Raw genomic sequence first — 18,275 nt, 5'->3', positions numbered from 1 at the left:
GCACAGTCTCTTACATACACAGTCAGGTGTTCAGTCGGATGTTGTTCAGCTGCCTAACACATCTCATGGCTTTCAACTGGCACAGCATTAACTGCCAGCACTCCCAGTCCCAAGAGGCAGAGCTTCTGGCCTTGGAGCAAGCTGCAAGTGTTCTCCGTGGGGCATCCTAACCTACACCCAAGTTACCATAGCAACACACACAGACAGACACACACACACTCACGTATGCACATACGGAGCTGACTTAATCACTCACTCACGCATAAGATCATGCTAGAACAGTCAGCATCCGACGCTGTGGGGCTTCATCCGCTCTCTGGCCAGCACTGATCGGCGCCTCATCACTCCCTTCAAAACAAGATGAAAAACTGTTTCATTCACACTCAGCAATTGTTCCTTCAAGTGCTTGGTTGGCTTGACTCACAGCTGATTGACACATGAAGGTCTAGATAGAGCTATAATTTTCCCCAACTGCATTGCAGGGAGTGGTGCAACAAACTGCAGGTATAGAGCTCAGTGTGAGGGCAGAAACCCTTAAAGACTATGCTGACAGACAGGTGTGTGTGTGTGTGTGTGTGTGTGTGTGTGTGTGTGTGTGCATGCACATGCAGCATGTCGTATGGTCAAACGTGTAAAAAAACTACAGCATACACACACACACACACACACACACACACACAGACAAGGCTGGAGAGTCTGCTCTGCCAGACGCTGGGATGTTGCTGTGTTGTTGACGTCACGGGATTGGATGGTTTAAATAAGTCATCCATGAGCTCAAAATAGAAACACTGGCACACTTGGCCTTGACCTAACTGGCCCATGCTGTCCTTCGCCTTTAGTCTGACATTGGTTGTGTAATGTATCTCTCAAACGGTCATTTGGGTTGTGTGTGAGACTGGGGGTCAGTAAAGACCAGAGGGACCTTCCAACTCTCCTCTCTGAAGTGTGTTTGTCTGTCTCAGTGTCTGTGCATTCATGCATGTCTGAATTTATTCGTTGCCGAGTCAGTCTAAGTTTACATTATTATTTTATAGCTTAAAATTAAAATATTTATTTAAAACAACCAAAAGGTGCAGCCTGAGGCCGGGGTAAATGTAGGCCGGCGATGCACAGTATATGTGTGTATTTATCAGCATGCACCGCTGAGAATTTTCTGTTGCCACTGAGGGATGGATCATTTATTTTGCTAAAGCGAATTAGAGAAAAGGTCCAGGATGCAATTTGGAAGAAGCTAATTACTGCTTGACCACATTCTTTTGCTTGAATAGGAGGTAAAATAACATTGTTCTTGGAGAACAGACTGATCCTGGGCTTGCGTTCAGGGAGTTCCTTCCCTGGACATTTTTCTCTTTCCTGTTTTGCTGTACTTCTGCCTCGCAAGAGTCGTTCTGCACTATTTACACATCATCTCATTTCTTGCCCCTAATCCACATAAGCTATAATGCTTTAACTGTTTTGTTTGTTTTAGTCTCCGCCGGGAGTCACCACTCAATTTATCTGTGTAGAAAACTCTGTGTGAACCAGAATCAAATAAAAGAAAAGCTTATTTGAAATCTCAGCTGCTGCATTGTATTTAAGGGATAAACATGAACTATCAGAATCCTGTGACTGGTTTAGAAGGAGTTCTGAAGATCCGGTGGATTGCAGACAGAACCTTCTAATACTGGGAACTAACAGAGATCATTCATTTTCTTGAAAACAAAACATTGCTTAGTCTTACAGACAAAAGAGTCATAATATAAGATATTTTGGCACAGACAACATTTCAGCATGTTTTAAATTTTGACATGATATGAAAATGGTTTTTAAAATGTTTCTTTATAACATCTGCTAATGTTTGCTCTCCACTTTCGACATTCTTTCTGTTGACTACTGTCCCTCTGTCTGTTGCTCTTCTTTTTAGCTCTTCCGGTGACTTTTCTACGTCCACATTTGATTCTACTTACATGTATGTGGCAGAACAAACTGTGTAGTCACTATTATCACTGTGTTCTGTAGTACACAAATTATAGACGGACACAAACCCAGTTAAAAGCAAGGTATAGTTAGCATCAGATGACTATAAATAGGATCTGATGCTAACTCTGTCAACTAGCTAGCCAGCTACAAAGCTAGAGTTAGCATCAAATGACTTCAACATGATCTGATGCTAATTCAGCTAGCTAGCCAGCTAGAAAACTGTTTTAGTTATTTTGTATAAGCAGTTGTAGTAGTTTTGAATGACTTGAAGCCAGCTGCAAACAATCTACTTTTTCCTCAAGTTCAAACAGTGTAAACAAGAGCAGGTCAAAAACTAGTAGCCTATATGGCAGGACCGTGTCGTAGGCTGTCTGCATTCTGCCTAGTAACAGCTGGTTTCAGCCCTTTATCTGTGATCCCCTACTTCCTGTGCTCACATACACAGTATTTTAATACAGTCAAATTTCCAGTAAAGTTGGTCTCATTTACATGTTTTTCTATTTCTGTTGTCAAACAATGGAACAAGTTTGAAATAGTGACTACACGTTAACCAGCTGTCACTGCCGAGCCATTTCCAAGCTGCTGCTCTGCACTGATAAAATCCACAATGTCGTCACCAAATACATGAGTTAAAGACAACAGCTGTGCTGTGATTTCAGCTCTGTTTACTTTTAAAATGATCACTCAGAGAGAAGGTTAGAAGCTCATTCACGTCAGCTGCAACAGAGGTGTGTCTGCGGGGAACACCCGACCTTGTGTTAGAGGGGCAATATTTGTGACCGTCTTCTACTGAATATTGTTAAGTTTTGTCCAAATAGTCACTTGATTTGTTGCAAGGTGCTTTTTCTGAAAAAAAGACCGGTAAAGCGCTCTGAAAAGCTGGCTAGGTTGGGAACAGCTTGTTCGCACTAAATCATTTTTAAAGAGCAACGACCAATGAGGAAACTGAAACACTCGACCAGACCGACCGGCACCCAATGGTGTAACCATATTACAGTCACGCTGCTTTGGGCTGACCAATGGTGTAAGTCCATCACTCACTCAACTCTATCACAGTCAGTCAGTCAGTCAGTCAGTCAGTCAGTCAGTCACGGACATTTGCATTTATAGGGCCGGCCACGCTGTTGTGGTCCAGCCAGAAATGACTCGGAGCTTAGCTGTCATTTGCTTTAGTGTCATTTAACAGTGTCAGTGTTCGTCTCAGTGTTGTGACATTTATTCTTAGTCATAAATAACATGGGCTGTGGAAATAGTGAGCTAGATGTTTAGAATGGAAGCTAGTGGTAAAAATGATCTTTTCATCAAGTTCAAACAATATGATGAATCTTTTTTTCTCAACCAAGCTGTGATTTGTAGCAGAGTTAGTGTCATTCATCAGTGTCATGAGATTAATTCTAAACACTAGTGTAATTATTAGTCGTATAAGCTGCGTAAGAAAGTTGTCCGGTGTGGTAGTTGTCGGTGTCAATCACAATGGCTTCAATCTAATCATACATATTGATTCTTCTGATTGCACAAAATGTCATGATTCATTCATATCCTTTACTCCCATTCACAAAGCAGCAAGGCAACAGGTAAAGAGGCAAAAGCTGATTGGTCCTCCTGTGTACAAGCACTGATTGACAGCTGAAACCTTGTAGAACCCTTTTTTTTTATTTTTTATTATAAGGCCATTAATGAATCTACACAAAATGTTAATAATTTAGTACAGTAGTGCCACATGAATAACTCAGTTTGGACAGAAATCAGGAAGAACCTCTTTAATCTAAGGTCACAAAATGCTTTAACCCACGAGGCAATAATTCAATGCATCCTCGGGGGAAATCCTCTTACCCCCCCCCACTCTACAGGGAGGTCAGAGGTCAACAACAGAACAGCATCCCTGAAACCAGTAAGGAATCAGGGATTTGCTGATGGACACTTCAGCAGGGTGGAGGCTCTACATGCTGTCATAATAAATCTTGAATCTGGGTCACGCAGGGATACTCACCACACCCTCCTATGTGTGAGTGCGTGAGGTGGGTTTTGCTCATGTGTGAATAGTCTGCATGGTGCACTATGTCTGTGCTGTGATGTCAGCTGCATTTGGGAATGATGTAGTCATTGGTGGTCATTGCTCACGCAGTGCTCATGTATGTGTGTATGGCCTAGCCTGTGCAGGCCAGATGGCCTCAGTAATATGTTTCCTTAGGGAAGCGTTGTCTCTGTGCCACAGAAACGAAGCGAGAGAAAAAAAAAAAAAAAAAGAGCAAACAAACTAACTCAGCATACTATCTGCACTAAGCTTCGTCATCCTATTATCAGATTTTGACTTAGCCATGGAGCAAGGTGCTTTTCTGTCTCCTTCCCCCTGGTCCTCCCTTCCCTTCCTTCATTTTTCCTGTCTTTCTGCCATTCCCCTCATTCATCATCACTACATCTTTATTGATCTGCCTGCTCTTTCATTTTGCTCCGACAGACAGTCAAACACACAGAGCACAAGCCAAAAAGGCAGATGTGTGCAGTGCGTGTTTACTTTTGATAAAGCCAAATGGTAGCATGAGTGTCTATGTATTTATCCGAGCATGTGTGCGCACTCTGGACACTGGATATTTGTGCGAGCAGGTGGGGATGTTTTTGACCTTTTGCTTGCATGTAAAGGCTGTAAGCTGCTTTGCTCATGTATGTTGTCCAACAAACAACTTGGGAGCCAATAGATTTCAATAGTCTGTGTTCCAGGCAGGGGGGAGCATGTTGTGTAATGAGGAATGTATGCACTTACACACACACACATAATCACACACAAAAAAAGGGGCCATATGATGCGTTTTCTGCCTTTTTTCACAACTGGAAGGAATAATAGTTTGAGTGCTTGCATGTTATGCAAATGATGTCTGATAAGTGATTCATTGTCCTCACGGTTAATGGCTGCTGATGCAGTGCGGGCTTGAGCAAGTTTGTGTTTGAGTGTGTTTTTGAGTGCATGTTAATGTATGTGTGTGCATGTGTGTACGTGAAACATATGAAAATTCAAGTTCACTCCAGTCTAGCGAGGTATTAAAGGCTGTTTTGCAACCACAACTCCACCGAGAGCTTTGAGAAAGTCAGCTGCAGCTTCTCAGTGGACGTTGGGTTGACTCCTTTTCAAAAAGAAATGTCATGTCTTTATGTTGCATTGATAAAACAAGGCTGGATACAGTGCTTTCTATCATGTTTTATTGGATGTGTTTTCTTATCTACAGCTGCGCCAGAAACAGGGAGTGGCCGCAAAAATTAATTCTTAGAAAGCCTGGCCTGTGACCCCTTTTTAAAGATAGAGCAGATAGACTTGTCTGACTGTATTGCGAGCTTTGTATTTTTGAAAACAACATTTATCATGGTATATGAAGACCTGAGCTATTGCTCTAGTTGTACTCAAATACAGTGAGAAGAATGAGGAAGAGTGGCAAGAAGAGTCAGACCTATTTTTCTGGTGTAAAATGCTGCTCAGCATCTTTGATGTGGGATCCTTTTTTTTTTTTTTTTTTTTTTAAACAACAAATGCTTATTTTTATGGTCATGGCCTCAAATTCAAATTCTGCCCTGGAGGATAAGTTACATGAAACAGAAGCTATAAGTAAGATAGACAGTGATACACACTTATAAATGATGGGCAACAACATGAGACATTTGGCAGAGAAATCCAAGATTGTACCCTACAGCATCAATCCCCCCCCCAAAAAAAAAATCTATTATTTATTCATAATGTTAATTTAGAGCCAGCATTGTCAGTGTGACTTTGCATACCAATCAGATGTGATTATTGCTGTTGTGTACTAGCAACGTAACCGTCTGAGTATGAGGATCGCAGCCTCAGTATTTAGAAAATCTGTTTCCATACCTTCTGAATTCTTACAGCAACATGTGATTGGTGAACATCTAACTCCAAAACACTGAGCATTAATATGTTGATATATAATCTAAGATTGGGCAGTGATGTTTTATTGTTGTTGTTGATGTTGTTTTTTGCCATAACACAGTATGGCATCCAGAAAGTGTTGTAATTCATTGCAGAGGTGCTGGATGAGGTTGAGGTCTGTGCTCTGTGCTGATCAGTCAGGTTCACCCACAACAAAACTCAAAGCAAATTATTGCCACAAAGCTGGAAGCGCACCGCTGCCTAAAAACATCCATGTATGCTCTAGCATCAAAGTGAGACTGTAACTTTTGCTGAGCAGAGGCAACAGCTGCCTCGACAGCTACGAATGGTAATTGCAGGACGCTGACACTTATTATTAGTTTAACACTCAAAAAAAATCTGATTCGCCATGACTGTGTGTGTGTGTGGTTTGATCAGATTTGATTTACAGAGCTGGCAACATATGCAAATCAGGCTACAACTGTCATCACATTTGGATTCAAATATAGCTCAGTCCTGACTGCTGTATGAAAATACTGTATGTGACATCACCTTCGTCAAATCAGAGAGGAGAGCACAGCAAAGCACCACATCTCTCGTCTGTTATGATTATATAAATAATCAAAACAGTCTGGAATTTGGCAGAAAAATTTGCATTGATGTGGGATCCCACTGCTCATAGTAAAAAAACTGATAGTGAAAATAGGCATTCAGGGTCTTTGAGATTGAACTAAGGGGCCTGGATCAAGCCATGAAAAACAGCCCCACACCAAATACACAGTTAAGTATTTAGACAGAACATGTGTCCGCATTCTTTTGGCCCAGTTCTGTTGCAATCAAGTAAAACCTGACGGCACAACCATATTACAGAGAAAATAGCTCGATCAGCCAGATGAGTTCTCTGTCATTAAGATGGTTTAATTATTATATCAGCCTTTGTTTATTACTGTATGTGGGCCTGGCTGTTGTGTCTGTGTGTTAGTCCATGTGAATGTGTGTGAGTGTGTGTGTGTGTGTGTGTGTGTGTGTGTGTGTGTATGGGAGGAGTAGGTATTGACAGATGGCGTGCTCTCTGTGAACAGAGGAGCTTCTTAATCGAGAGAAAGAAAGAGAAAGCGAGAGTGAGGGAGTTGGCACCGTCCCGAGCTGCTCTGCCTCAGTTTGATAGAGAGAAGCGTATTTACTCTGTCACAGTTTTCCTCCTGGAACGCTCCATCAAACTAATCGATGTCCACTGTGTTCGTACTCCTTCGCTCGCAAAGATTACATTCCCCTCTCTTTGTTTATCTCCCAGTGCGTCGCTGTTTCCATTCTTCCTCCTCATCCCTCAATCAGACTGTGACAGGTGGTGGAGTCGCCTTCCACGCCAGCGGCTCCCTCCCCTGTTTGTTTCTCTTCTCCTTGTCTTTTCCTGCGCTCCATCAAACAGACAGTGCCAAGGCACTTCCCATGCTTCCCCGGCTCCGGGGTCTGATCCGATACTACTTGGCCGCTTGACACAGTGTGAATTTTTCAGGCGTCTGAAACTCTCTGGAGGGCAGGAATTTACCTCCAGGGCTGTGGATGTAGGGCAAGGGCAACCACACACTCACTCATACACAGGGAATATGCAGTCCACGGCTAGCAGGCAGAATGGGTTATCTGGAGGGAATAACATGTTTATGTATTGATCCAGTCACCACTGTTTATGGCTTCCGAGTCCTATTTTCAGTTGAAATACAACTTGATGGTGTTTGCTATTCTATAGGTCAGAATTATGCAATTTTTGGAAATAACACAATTGAAAGTTATAGATTAAAGCTTAAACCAGCCCTCTAATAAAATTTTACCAATTCCCTCGGAGCCTGTCTACAGTTAAATCAAAGGGAAAAGGCTCTGAGCCTGGAATATAAACTTTATTATACAGTATTGCCCTATGAACAGTGAACAGAAATATATTGTTGACACAGTGGTAACACTTCGGATTTCATTTGAAGACTACAGTCACAGTCTGTACTTCACTACAAGAAAACCCTGTATTACCCTGTATTCTGTACTGGCTCTCTATGTCACTGAGAGAACATGACTTTGACTGGCTTTACACTGTCTGGTCTCAGGTTTCTGTCTTTGGGAGAAAAATTGTTTGTATTGATTGTGCCCGTCCAACTTTAGATAAAATGTCTTTTGTTTTAACCCTTTCAGCCCCACAGACTTGTGCTAGCCTGGGGTAGCGTTGCCAAATCCACAGAACTTAAGAACTTCAAGTGCAGCGTAAATGCCAAGGCTTTAAAAAACATCAAAACTGTCATGGTGGATTAGGTAAAGTGTGGAAAATTTTGGGGGGAAGGTGGAAGACTAGTTCTGAAGAAGCACCGAAGCTCTGGATCAAACAGATACAGACGTGACATTGTGAGACAGCGGAAAAATATTTCTGTGGGCCGTGGTTCATATCTTAGGATATATCTATATATATAGATATATATATATATATCTATATATATATAGATATATATATCTTTTTTTTCCCAGTGGAATAAGCTATCACCTTGAAGTATTTCTGGCTAACATGTGAGCATTTTTGTCTTAGCAGCTGCCAACAGGCAGGGAGCAACAAACATTTATTAGAAGTTGAATTTCTGATAATTTGGTAAATGTTAGTCCAATATTCACTCTAATCTCACTACAGTAACTACTGTGGAAAACATCTGTCTCTTTAGCGAGAAATGTTGCACTGTGTTCACCAGCTAGTTGTTAACTTGTCTGTCGGGTGAGGGACAGTTAGTGAACAGTGGGTTTAGCTGGGATTTCTTTTTTTTACTAGTGATGAACATTAAGTTGATAATGCAGAGTCTGCGTGCCTTAAAACGGAAACAATGAGCTAAGATGCTCTGCAGAACTACAAGTGACAGCAAATTAGCATTATAATTCTCGGTGGGATATAATTATAACCCCTTTCAAATTATACATATCCCTCCCCTTGTAAATTGATCAGTGCAGCTTTAAAGTACTTGCTCTGTATTTGGTGTTTTAGAATATGAAAGTTCTCTAGTTAGTTTACAACTTAGACAACGACATGCAGTTTTAATGGGAATAAAGTAGGAACCACAGATGTTCTTTGACCATATTCCAAACAAAGAAAAGATATCAAACAAAGAGCTTCAATAGAGTGTGACACATCTGTGCATATCTAATCCACATGACCACAGGCTTCAGACTTGCATCCAAAACTGGATTGTATTTTAGTCTGCAGTTCACAACCACATAGACTTTAATTCACTAAACCCTGGACCATATGTCAGAGTCTCTGCCTCTTATATCACTCACCAAATTACCAGACCTTTGACTGATAGAAGATGATAAAATAGTATAATTTTGGGACTGGCCACTGATGCTTACTTAATATAATCGCTTCAATTGGCTTCCAGATAATGTTTTGTCAAGTTTCGGCTCAGTCCCTCCTCAATATAGGGATAATGTAACCTCATTAATACTCAGGTACAGCTAGAAGAACCTTGCCATGATCCACGAACCACCTTTAGTGCAATGTAAACATAGCATGGCAGAATCAGAGTGAGAGCCAGAGAGGACAAAGATGGTCTCAGGCAGTTTCAAGCCGCTGTTTCTGCTAGAGCCACTCGGGCTAATTGAGCCTCTGTGACAGGAAGCCCCGATGGGATGTTGGTGGTCACTGTTAAAAGGGTCAGGGAGATTCAAAGTGAAGCGTGACATGCATACAATCAAGTTCAGCAAAGCCTCTGCGTCCTCTCATGGGACAGTGATAAAAACTTAAGTGCCGCCTGCCTGGCATCGGCACTGATGTCCTTTCAGTGGCTAGAAGAACAAAACAGGGACTTGAGGAAGGACACAGAGTTTTAAAAATGTTGCTCAATGCCACACAAGGCTCTAGTGTAATGTGTTGTAGCTACCTGACATTCCCCACCTAGTCAACTGTCACTGGATCTCTCCTGTGTGCCGCACTAATCTGCTCCGCCAACGTGTTGGTTTATTAATAAATGTGTGTGTATGTGTGTGTTTGTATCCCCAGGACCTGTCCACTTTACAGTGCGATGTGTGTATCCTGGTCTTCTCAGTGACTGACAGGCGAAGTTTCCACCGCACCGCCCAGCTCCGCCTCCTCCTCAGGGAGTCCCAGCCACACACACCAATCATCCTGGTGGGCAACAAGAGCGACCTGGTCCGCTCCCGTGAAATCAGCTCAGACGGTAGGTAGAAGGAGGGGTCACTGGTCTTAGCAACTGTAAGTAGGCACAGCAGGTTAACTTTAGATTTTTCCCAATATTACTTCCTAGGACAAGGTAGAAAAAATTCACAATAGCACATTCATTTTCCCCAAGGTGTGGACGTATCAAGTAAATAAGTATGTATCCATAAAACTCTCCATACCTCTCTTCTAAAGTATTTTCTTCCAACTTCCAGCAAGCTGTAGTTGCTGCCTTAAAACATTCACACCTCTCTGTCCCGCTGATATTACTATGGCGCTACTTTAAATCCCTTTAACTGCGTTGTTCCTCGAGTTTCTTCAACCAACTTATTAAGATGTTAGCTTAATTAGCTAGCTAGCTACAGCCAATAAAATCCACCAAAGGCAGTTGTCATTTCAGCTGACAAAATCAACAGCTGCTGCGACGTGTTGACTGATATCAGCACGTTGTTTCAAAATTACTAAGACTTCGTGGTGGTAAAGCTGCAGCCGTTATCTTTATAAACTCCATAGCGTATGTGCCGTGTGAGAACTGAAAGCCTGACAGACATAGCAACAGTAACTAAGGGGAAGCGGGGCTTATGGTTTCGCCCAGACTTAAGCAACGGTGAGCAAACACCAGGCTGTTGGGTGAATGATGGACGGAAAGAAGCACAAAAGAAAGATTTGAAATGCACTCTGTTGTTGCCGCTCAGGCAGTTCCCCAAATGCAAATTCTCAAATGGAAAATTTCTTTTAATCTAGTAGATATTGATGCTTTTTCAGTTGGTGAAAAATGCATAAGAGTACAAAACCCCTCAAAATGCAAATGTATAGCTAATGGGCCCACACACACACACATGTACTCACACTCCCCCTCAGAGAGGAGTGGTAGCGTGTTTTGGTCAATTACTCATCTATCTATCTTCTATTTACCTTATTTTCTGTCCTTCTCTGTTTTGGCTCATCTGTCTCTCTCCCCTGGTATTTTACCATAAATCTTCCTCCAAGCCGACATCGTCTCCATTAGAAGGACTCGTGGGGGATCTATCTTTGATCAGCAAAATCAATTTCCTCACTGTTTACAACATCCAAGGATAAATGCTCTGTTGGTAAACTCCTTATGGGAAGGAAATTCTCTCATCTGTTATTGTTGTAAAGTGGTGCAAATATACACAGTCTATAAAAACTATTTACCCTCCTGGATTTTTTTTATTATTGTTTTACCACATTGAATCTCAGTGGGTGTAATTAGGATTTTTGACAGCAATGAATAGAAATAGAAAGACAACCATGCAATGAGACCTAAATCAAACACAAAGTAATTGATTACTTAAGTTTTCACCTCTTAAACTGTGTGTGCGGCTTAAACGAACAAAAGCTAAAGTGTCAACATTGATTGACAAAACTAATTTTTTTTACTCTGATTTGTTGCAGTGATGTGGAAATAACTGCCCACCATGAAACAAAACAAACACCAGTTTTAACTCAGTGGGGCAACAGCTATAACAATAGCAAGGTTTCTGTCCAAACACAGCACAGAGTCTAACCGAATTTCGAGTTAATGTTCATCTCCATCCACCTTTGTTCTGCAAAATTTAAGAGTCACGATAAACGAGTTAAGATAAACAGCTGGTGGCGCTGATTTTGCCATTAAACCATCGCTGTGGAAGACAGCACAACGGGATGCCGTAATAAAAAGAGCGAAAAACAATGTAGAGCTGTAATTCAGCTGTAAGTGTTTCTGATGCACTATTTCGCTTTAATCAGTGCACCAACTTTACCCACTTCAGCCAAGCATAAAACTTTTGTTGATGATATTTTGAGACCTAATGTAATGTCAGTTTGTCAGTTGGTCCACCACGCCATGGTCCAGACCGAAATATTTCAACAGATACTGCATCGATTGCCATGAAACTGTGTTTCCCAGAGGATGAATCTAAATGACTTTGGTGATCCCTGACTTTTAGCGCAGCACCAGCACCAGCAGGCTGCCAGAGTGAAATGTCTCAACAGCTGTTGGGAAGATTGCTGACTTTCATGTCCCCCCACAGGATGAACTGTAATCACTTTGGTGATCCCCTGACTTTTCATCTAGTCGTGTCGTCAAGTTGAAATGTTAATTTGACTTTTCTTTATGAACAAATATCTGAAAAAAATGACATAATTACAATAATAAATGGGTGTAAACAAGTTTCTGGTGTACAAATGGATATAAACTTCCACATTCAGTAGACTCGAGGATATAAATGCTGCCAAAGTTGCCCCAGTTAAATACTGAGGGATGAATGCTTAATGCAGCTATATTGTATTTAATTTAGATAAACGAGTATGAGATTTGGTTTCACTTTGATACTATTACTAAGTATTTTCCAGTCGATCATTGTCAAGAAATCCTAATTCCATCAAATGTGATTTAATCTAATAAAAAATAAAATAAAACATGAAAAAGTCCAAGGGGATGAATATTTTTATATGTGTCAGGGCTGCTTTGGTGCAACTACTGCAGAATGAATAAATCCTGTAGATCTGAGAGCTCGCTTTACTCTGGTAAATATCACTGTTGGGCAGCGAGCTTTACAGACTTTCTACATTTTGGCATGCAACACTGAAGCAAGGTCTTGGCAAAACGAATTCACTGAAGAAGAAACACAGTGCTGAACTGAATCCATTTAGTGATGCTTAAAAAATCCACTGAACAGAGATCAGACACGGCAGGTTGTAATTTTACTGGACTTTATGAGTGAATTTACATGGAGCATGTATCAAACAGGAAGTGGGTGCAGAGTGGCTGTAGTTGACAAGGGAGGAGAAGAGTGACAGCAGAGTTTGACCCTGATTTGAATTTGTATTCATGGTGTGTATATATATATATATATATATATATATATATATACATTTGAACTCTCATGGTCACCCCTGCAGTTTCTGTCTACCCACAGCACGCATTTGCTTTGTGAGTGTCTCACATCATTAAGTCGAACATAAAGACTCCCGTATTTTTCTGCATTTGCAAACATTACCTTATCCTTTCCTATCTAATCCTCTGGAGAGGTTCCATCTCTCCGTGTCCCTCGGCTCCGACACTGGGTTTTTTGTTGTGTTTTGTTTTTTTCCCAGATAGCACATCTCTGTTTGAATTATCTCCCTCTCACAGGACGCTGCTCTTACCATCATTATGTTTGTACTCGCCATACATGCGCAACTGCCTGTGTGAACACAGACGCAGCGAAGGCACAAACAAGCCAGACGCCCAACCCCACATCCCTCTCCTTCTCTCTGCTGCTTGATGTGAGTGAGGCTGTTTCACACCGAGGACTGTGATAAGAGAGACGAGAGGAGGGAGGAGTGACAGAGGCGAGGGTGAATGCATGAGAATGGTGTGTGTATGAATGGGAGAATAAGAGATGTGTGTCAGGCATTATGTGCACAGAGAGAGAGAGTGCGGCTGGTTTTGCTGTCCTTGAAAGAAACATTGACTTTTTAAACCTTCACAATGAGGATTTTTTTTTTTTTTCCTAACAAAGGGAAGCTATGTGGCAAGTGTTACACAAATGCACTGGCTTTTCCATATGTCATTTAAGTGATGTTAACCTCAGCTTGAAATATTTGATATTAGTGTGTCTATGTCTTTCCCAGCCAGTATGAAAGAGATTGCTCTGCAGCTCTTTTCTCAAAGACATTCCCGGCGAACTGCCCATTCTGTCAAATGCTGCCTTTTTGTGTCTGTTCAGAAAAAGCTAAATTGCCTCCCTAAACCACTGCTGCTGCTTGTGAGAGACTTTAAACTCTCATTTGTCATCTGCAGAAACTGTCAGAAGCCACATACAGTAGAAGTTTAAATTATGACTCCTTAGAAGAATCTGTCCAGATGGGAAAGTAATGTTAGCTTGTTAGCATCCACTTGACTCAGCTTTTAATGTTAAAGCACTTTGATGTTACCTCTCACCTCTGCAGCTCTACATTCTTTTTAACTCTTTCTTTATTGGTTTCCTTTGGCTGTTTTGGTTTTCTGACTGTAGGTATGAGTGAAAGCCTCATATAAAACCACAGCGAAGAAGCTAGGCTAGCCAAGTGTTCACTGCTGTCACCCCAAAACAGACGACGTAGAAGTAAATGAGTAACTGGAGAGCAATTTGTAAAGCTGAAGGAGCTGTTGGAGGCTGAAGCGAAGCTAAATAGAAAGGCTAGAAATACGGCTTAAATGTGATGCAGACGCTCCGTGTGCGCTAGGTGTGGAGTAGTGTGCTAGCACATTAGCCATATCATCTTCATTAGCTAGTGATGGGCAGACGATAACAAATCTTGTTTCACACCTATGAAGCACATTGTTTCAGTGCAGTCCCACAACATGACCGATGCTTCAACCGTCACTGATGCTTCAAAGAGGGCTTCATTCAGTTTAACGCTTTAACGCTTTAATGCTTTAATGCTACAGTTGAGCATTTAAACAATCTGCTCGAGGGCTTTTCACACTGGCGGAGTACACCAGGAAGACATTCGAATGCCTGATTCCAGGAAAGCATATCACATTTCAATGCGACTCATAAAATGTCACTTAAATAACAATCAGGAAGTAGTTTCACTGTGGGGCTACACTACAATACCAATAAGGTGTTATAATATATTTTGTCAACCAAACTATTTCATATAATCAGGCCTTTTGAACAAAGCATTAATTATTTATTTGAGTGTAGCACATCGCTAAAAAAGTATTGGCATTTACTGAGGCTAAATAGCACAATATTTTTCTATTTTTTTTGTTCCAACAAAACATATTGTACATACTTAGAGAAATGAATCAACAGCTGATTGCGTTGTCTTTATCATTATCATGCTTTCTTGGAGTAATCCTACAAGGAGTCATGTTGAAAAAATGTGTGAGTGTCTGTTTATCGTGTGGGTCAAATCTTGTTTGGTTTGCTTTGTTGTGCAATTTAAAGAGAGGCAGCAAGTGTAAAATCAGTGCACATCGGCGCCTGCACACTGCTGCCGACTCGGTCACGGCTTCAGTTTATACTTAATGACACGTGGGGAAGACGGAGAGCAGGAGGTGAGGAATAATGAGAGATGCCTGTACTCAGCATATTCTCTCTTCATAAAAAAAACAAAAAAAACCAAATCAGAAAAGGAGGACCGAAGTGGTCAGCAATATGGAAATGTTTCATCCTTGTTCCCGGGGCGCCTGACAAGGATGTTCTTATGTCCTCTCTGGATAAACCACATGTATTCTCTGTGATATGTGAGCCTGATGGGGGAAGCTGACTGGCCTGTCCAGCTAGCTAACATCCTCTTTTAAAAAACCCGGGGCCTGGCTGAGGGAGCTGAAGTCATAAAGTCTATTTATGGCATGTACAGTGACACTTTTATTCTGCTATGTCTCACCTCTCGCCCCCCTTTGCTACATCCCTCTTTAACACAGTGATACACCCTCTCTCACACTGGGAACATATTTATCATTTGCTCAAAATGGCTGTGGTGTGGCCCTGCTCCTCAGGGCTTTGATTAATATGCACTCTGGCTCGGTTTGCTTAGTCGGCATTATTTCTGTCTGTATGTCTCTCTCCGTCTCCTCCTCCTCCTCCTCCTCCTCCTCCTCCTCCTCCTAGTTCATTTCCTATGCCATCTTGCCTGTCATCTCCTTTCAGCATCTCCCTTTTCTTCATGACTCATATGTTTCTTCCTATTCAGCTTAATGCCACTCTCACTTTATTCTCCGTCTGTCTCTTTCTCCATCCCTTCTCTCTCCTTGTCAGCACGCAGGGAGGGACCCTACATTGTGATCACCTTTGGGTGGCCCCCTGCTTCCTCTCGCCTCCTATCGTCTCTTGTTTTCTTCTACCGCTGCTGTTCTTGTCTCTTCTCCTCTTCTTCTCTTCTTCCTGTTCTTCTGGTCTCCTCTCCTCTTCTTCTCTTCTTCCTCTTCTTCTGGTCTCCTCATTTTGTCTGGTCTCCTCTCCTTTCCTTGTACTCTGTTGTAGTCCTTTTTTTCCCTCTCTTCTCCTAATTGTCTCCTCTCCTCTCTTATGTCCTACTCTCCTCTTCTGATCTCTCTTCTCCTTTCCTTACTTCTTCTTCCCCTCTCCTCTTCTCCTCTCTCCTCGGTACCTCTCCATCTTTCCCCTTCTCCTCCTCTCCTTATCTTATCTTGTCTCCTCTACTCTCTTATTTCTTCTCCTCACTTCTTCTTCTCCTCTGTACCTCTACGTCTTTCCCCCTCTCCTCTTCTTCTCTCATCTTCACTCTCTTCCTCTCTCATCTCTTCTCCTCTCCTTACTGCTTCGTTTCTGCTTGTTTCCTCTCCTCTCCTTATTTCCTCGCCTCATCTCCTCACTTCGGATCCTCTCCTCTCCTCTCCAATTCAATTTCCCAAACACTCTTTAAACAAGTTATAAAGACTAAATTCAATTCAATCAGCTGTCGCGGGCATTAGGATAAGCTGTGTTGATCTGGTTTGGGATTTGTCTTTTTTCCTCCCTCTCTTACCTCACCCACTTTTAGGTGACACCGCAGTGGGCCGACAGCTGCTGTGCGGGTGGATTATTACACCCCGATCAAATCTAGCTCAGTTTGTTGTAACACCTGTGTAACACTGACGCCTATATGCTTGCGCTCTACGAAAAAACGAGTATACCACTTACATTTTTTCTGTCACTTTCAGTATCACATGGTCATTATCAACAGATGGAGTTTGCTCATCCCCTGTCAACAGATCTATCTCCATGGCAACTGAGCAAACTTCATCCAATGCTGAAGAAAATGTGGCTGAAAGCTCTCGATAAAGGTAGTTTGGGGGACCTTGAGTTAAGATAATCATATCCAACCATACGGGGGGGGGGGTGAAAATCTAAATTCAAGGTCTGCTTACTAGCTTCTTGTAGAGCTGTCAACCATATCACATAGTCTTCATTAGCAGAGGATGTTTGCTCCATGTTGATTTAGAAGTTAGGCATGAAAGTTCATTCTAGACATTGTTCATAGTAATCGATGTCAAAGGCATCTCCATGACGAATGAGCAAACTCCATCCACTGATAAAGAGCATGCATTTGAAAGCTCAGGAAAATATCAGCAGTGGTCCTTGAGTTGAGATCGTCATATCTAGTCATCCAGAGAACTCTACAAACTTTACAAACCATGTCTTTTTTTCCCACAACGAAAACATTAACACTTCAGTTTAATTGTTTAGATATGGGACACATGACATCACATTGCTGGCGTTTTATAAGAGAGTGCAGAGGGCGACCTCACAACTGATTAGACATGTTTTAAACAACCTCATTACCTGGGAAAAAAAATAAAGGTGAATATAGCTGAACTATTCTCGCTGATCGTTAATTGTACTCAACAGCAACGTGTATAAAGCGCAGTAGGTAGAACAGGTCAAAGCTGATGCAAAATGCAGCACACATTTACATCCGACAGTAATTATTTCAATGTCTGTCTCAAAGAAAGCTTCTTCGTTTTCCCATTTCGAATTTGCAACCAGAAAATAAAAATAAAAAGTATTATTATATAGTATATTAAGAATTAAAGGTGACAGTTAATGCTGGGGGAGGGAGTAATGGATTGGCGTCAATCTGCAAAAATTCCATAATCATCTATCAGCGTATTGTAATTGAAGCGGTCTGAGAGCAAACTAGATGTCTGCGGATCCTCTGGACTCAGTTTTCAGGCTGTAGAAAATCGAGCCCATCTGGCTGCTAACTTCATTTTCCTGTAATGTAATATCGAAATGTATTGCAGTAGTTTGTAGTAGTGTTTGTGTAGGTAGATTTGTATGTGTATGTAGATATTAATAGCTTAGCCGTGTGCTAACATTAGCCAAAGGTTCACAGCAGTGGTTGTGTTGCTTGTGTTGCCATGCATGTGTATGAAGCGTGTGCATATGTCTGTGAGGGCAGAGCTGCAGGAGGGCGGCTGCATTTTCAAGTTCTGGTGGGTTTTTTCTCCCCCTTTCTTTTATAGATTTCTGCCGACCATGGCTTTAATTGAAAAACCATTTTGTCCCCTCAGTAGTTCTGGCCTGTTCAATTTAAAATCACACGGGTTGTAGCCACTTGTTTTCCCTGATATTATTCATTATTGAAGAGCTTATCTCACTTAATTTGCTGTATTTATGTGTTATGTTTTTATCTTCTTGCAAGTACATTATTTGAATGTTTTTATCAGTACTTCAGGGTATTAACTGTGCTTGGAATTATTTTTCTAAACTAAGAAAAAACTTCTTCTTCTTCAGAAGTTTTCTGAAATACACACAA

General features: G+C 41.5%; 1 protein-coding gene across 1 annotated transcript in view; it reads left to right on the top strand.

The window, feature by feature from the left end:
• rem2 (RAS (RAD and GEM)-like GTP binding 2) overlaps positions 1 to 18,275 on the top strand; it is a 29,142-nt gene that overhangs the window by 7,851 nt on the left and 3,016 nt on the right. Inside the window, exon 4 of the mRNA XM_023404616.2 lies at positions 9,861 to 10,038. Coding sequence (XP_023260384.1) covers positions 9,861 to 10,038 — 178 coding nt within the window. The remainder of the gene's footprint in view (positions 1 to 9,860; positions 10,039 to 18,275) is intronic.

The sequence above is a fragment of the Seriola lalandi genome, unplaced genomic scaffold (assembly GCF_002814215.2).
Source record: "Seriola lalandi dorsalis isolate HSWRI2012SDOR001 ecotype SW California unplaced genomic scaffold, Sedor1 jcf7180002054253, whole genome shotgun sequence".
In the NCBI taxonomy this organism is placed as follows: Eukaryota; Metazoa; Chordata; class Actinopteri; order Carangiformes; family Carangidae; genus Seriola; species Seriola lalandi.
The sequence above is the reverse complement of the archived record's forward strand: the minus strand, read 5'-3'. Positions and strand labels throughout refer to the sequence as shown.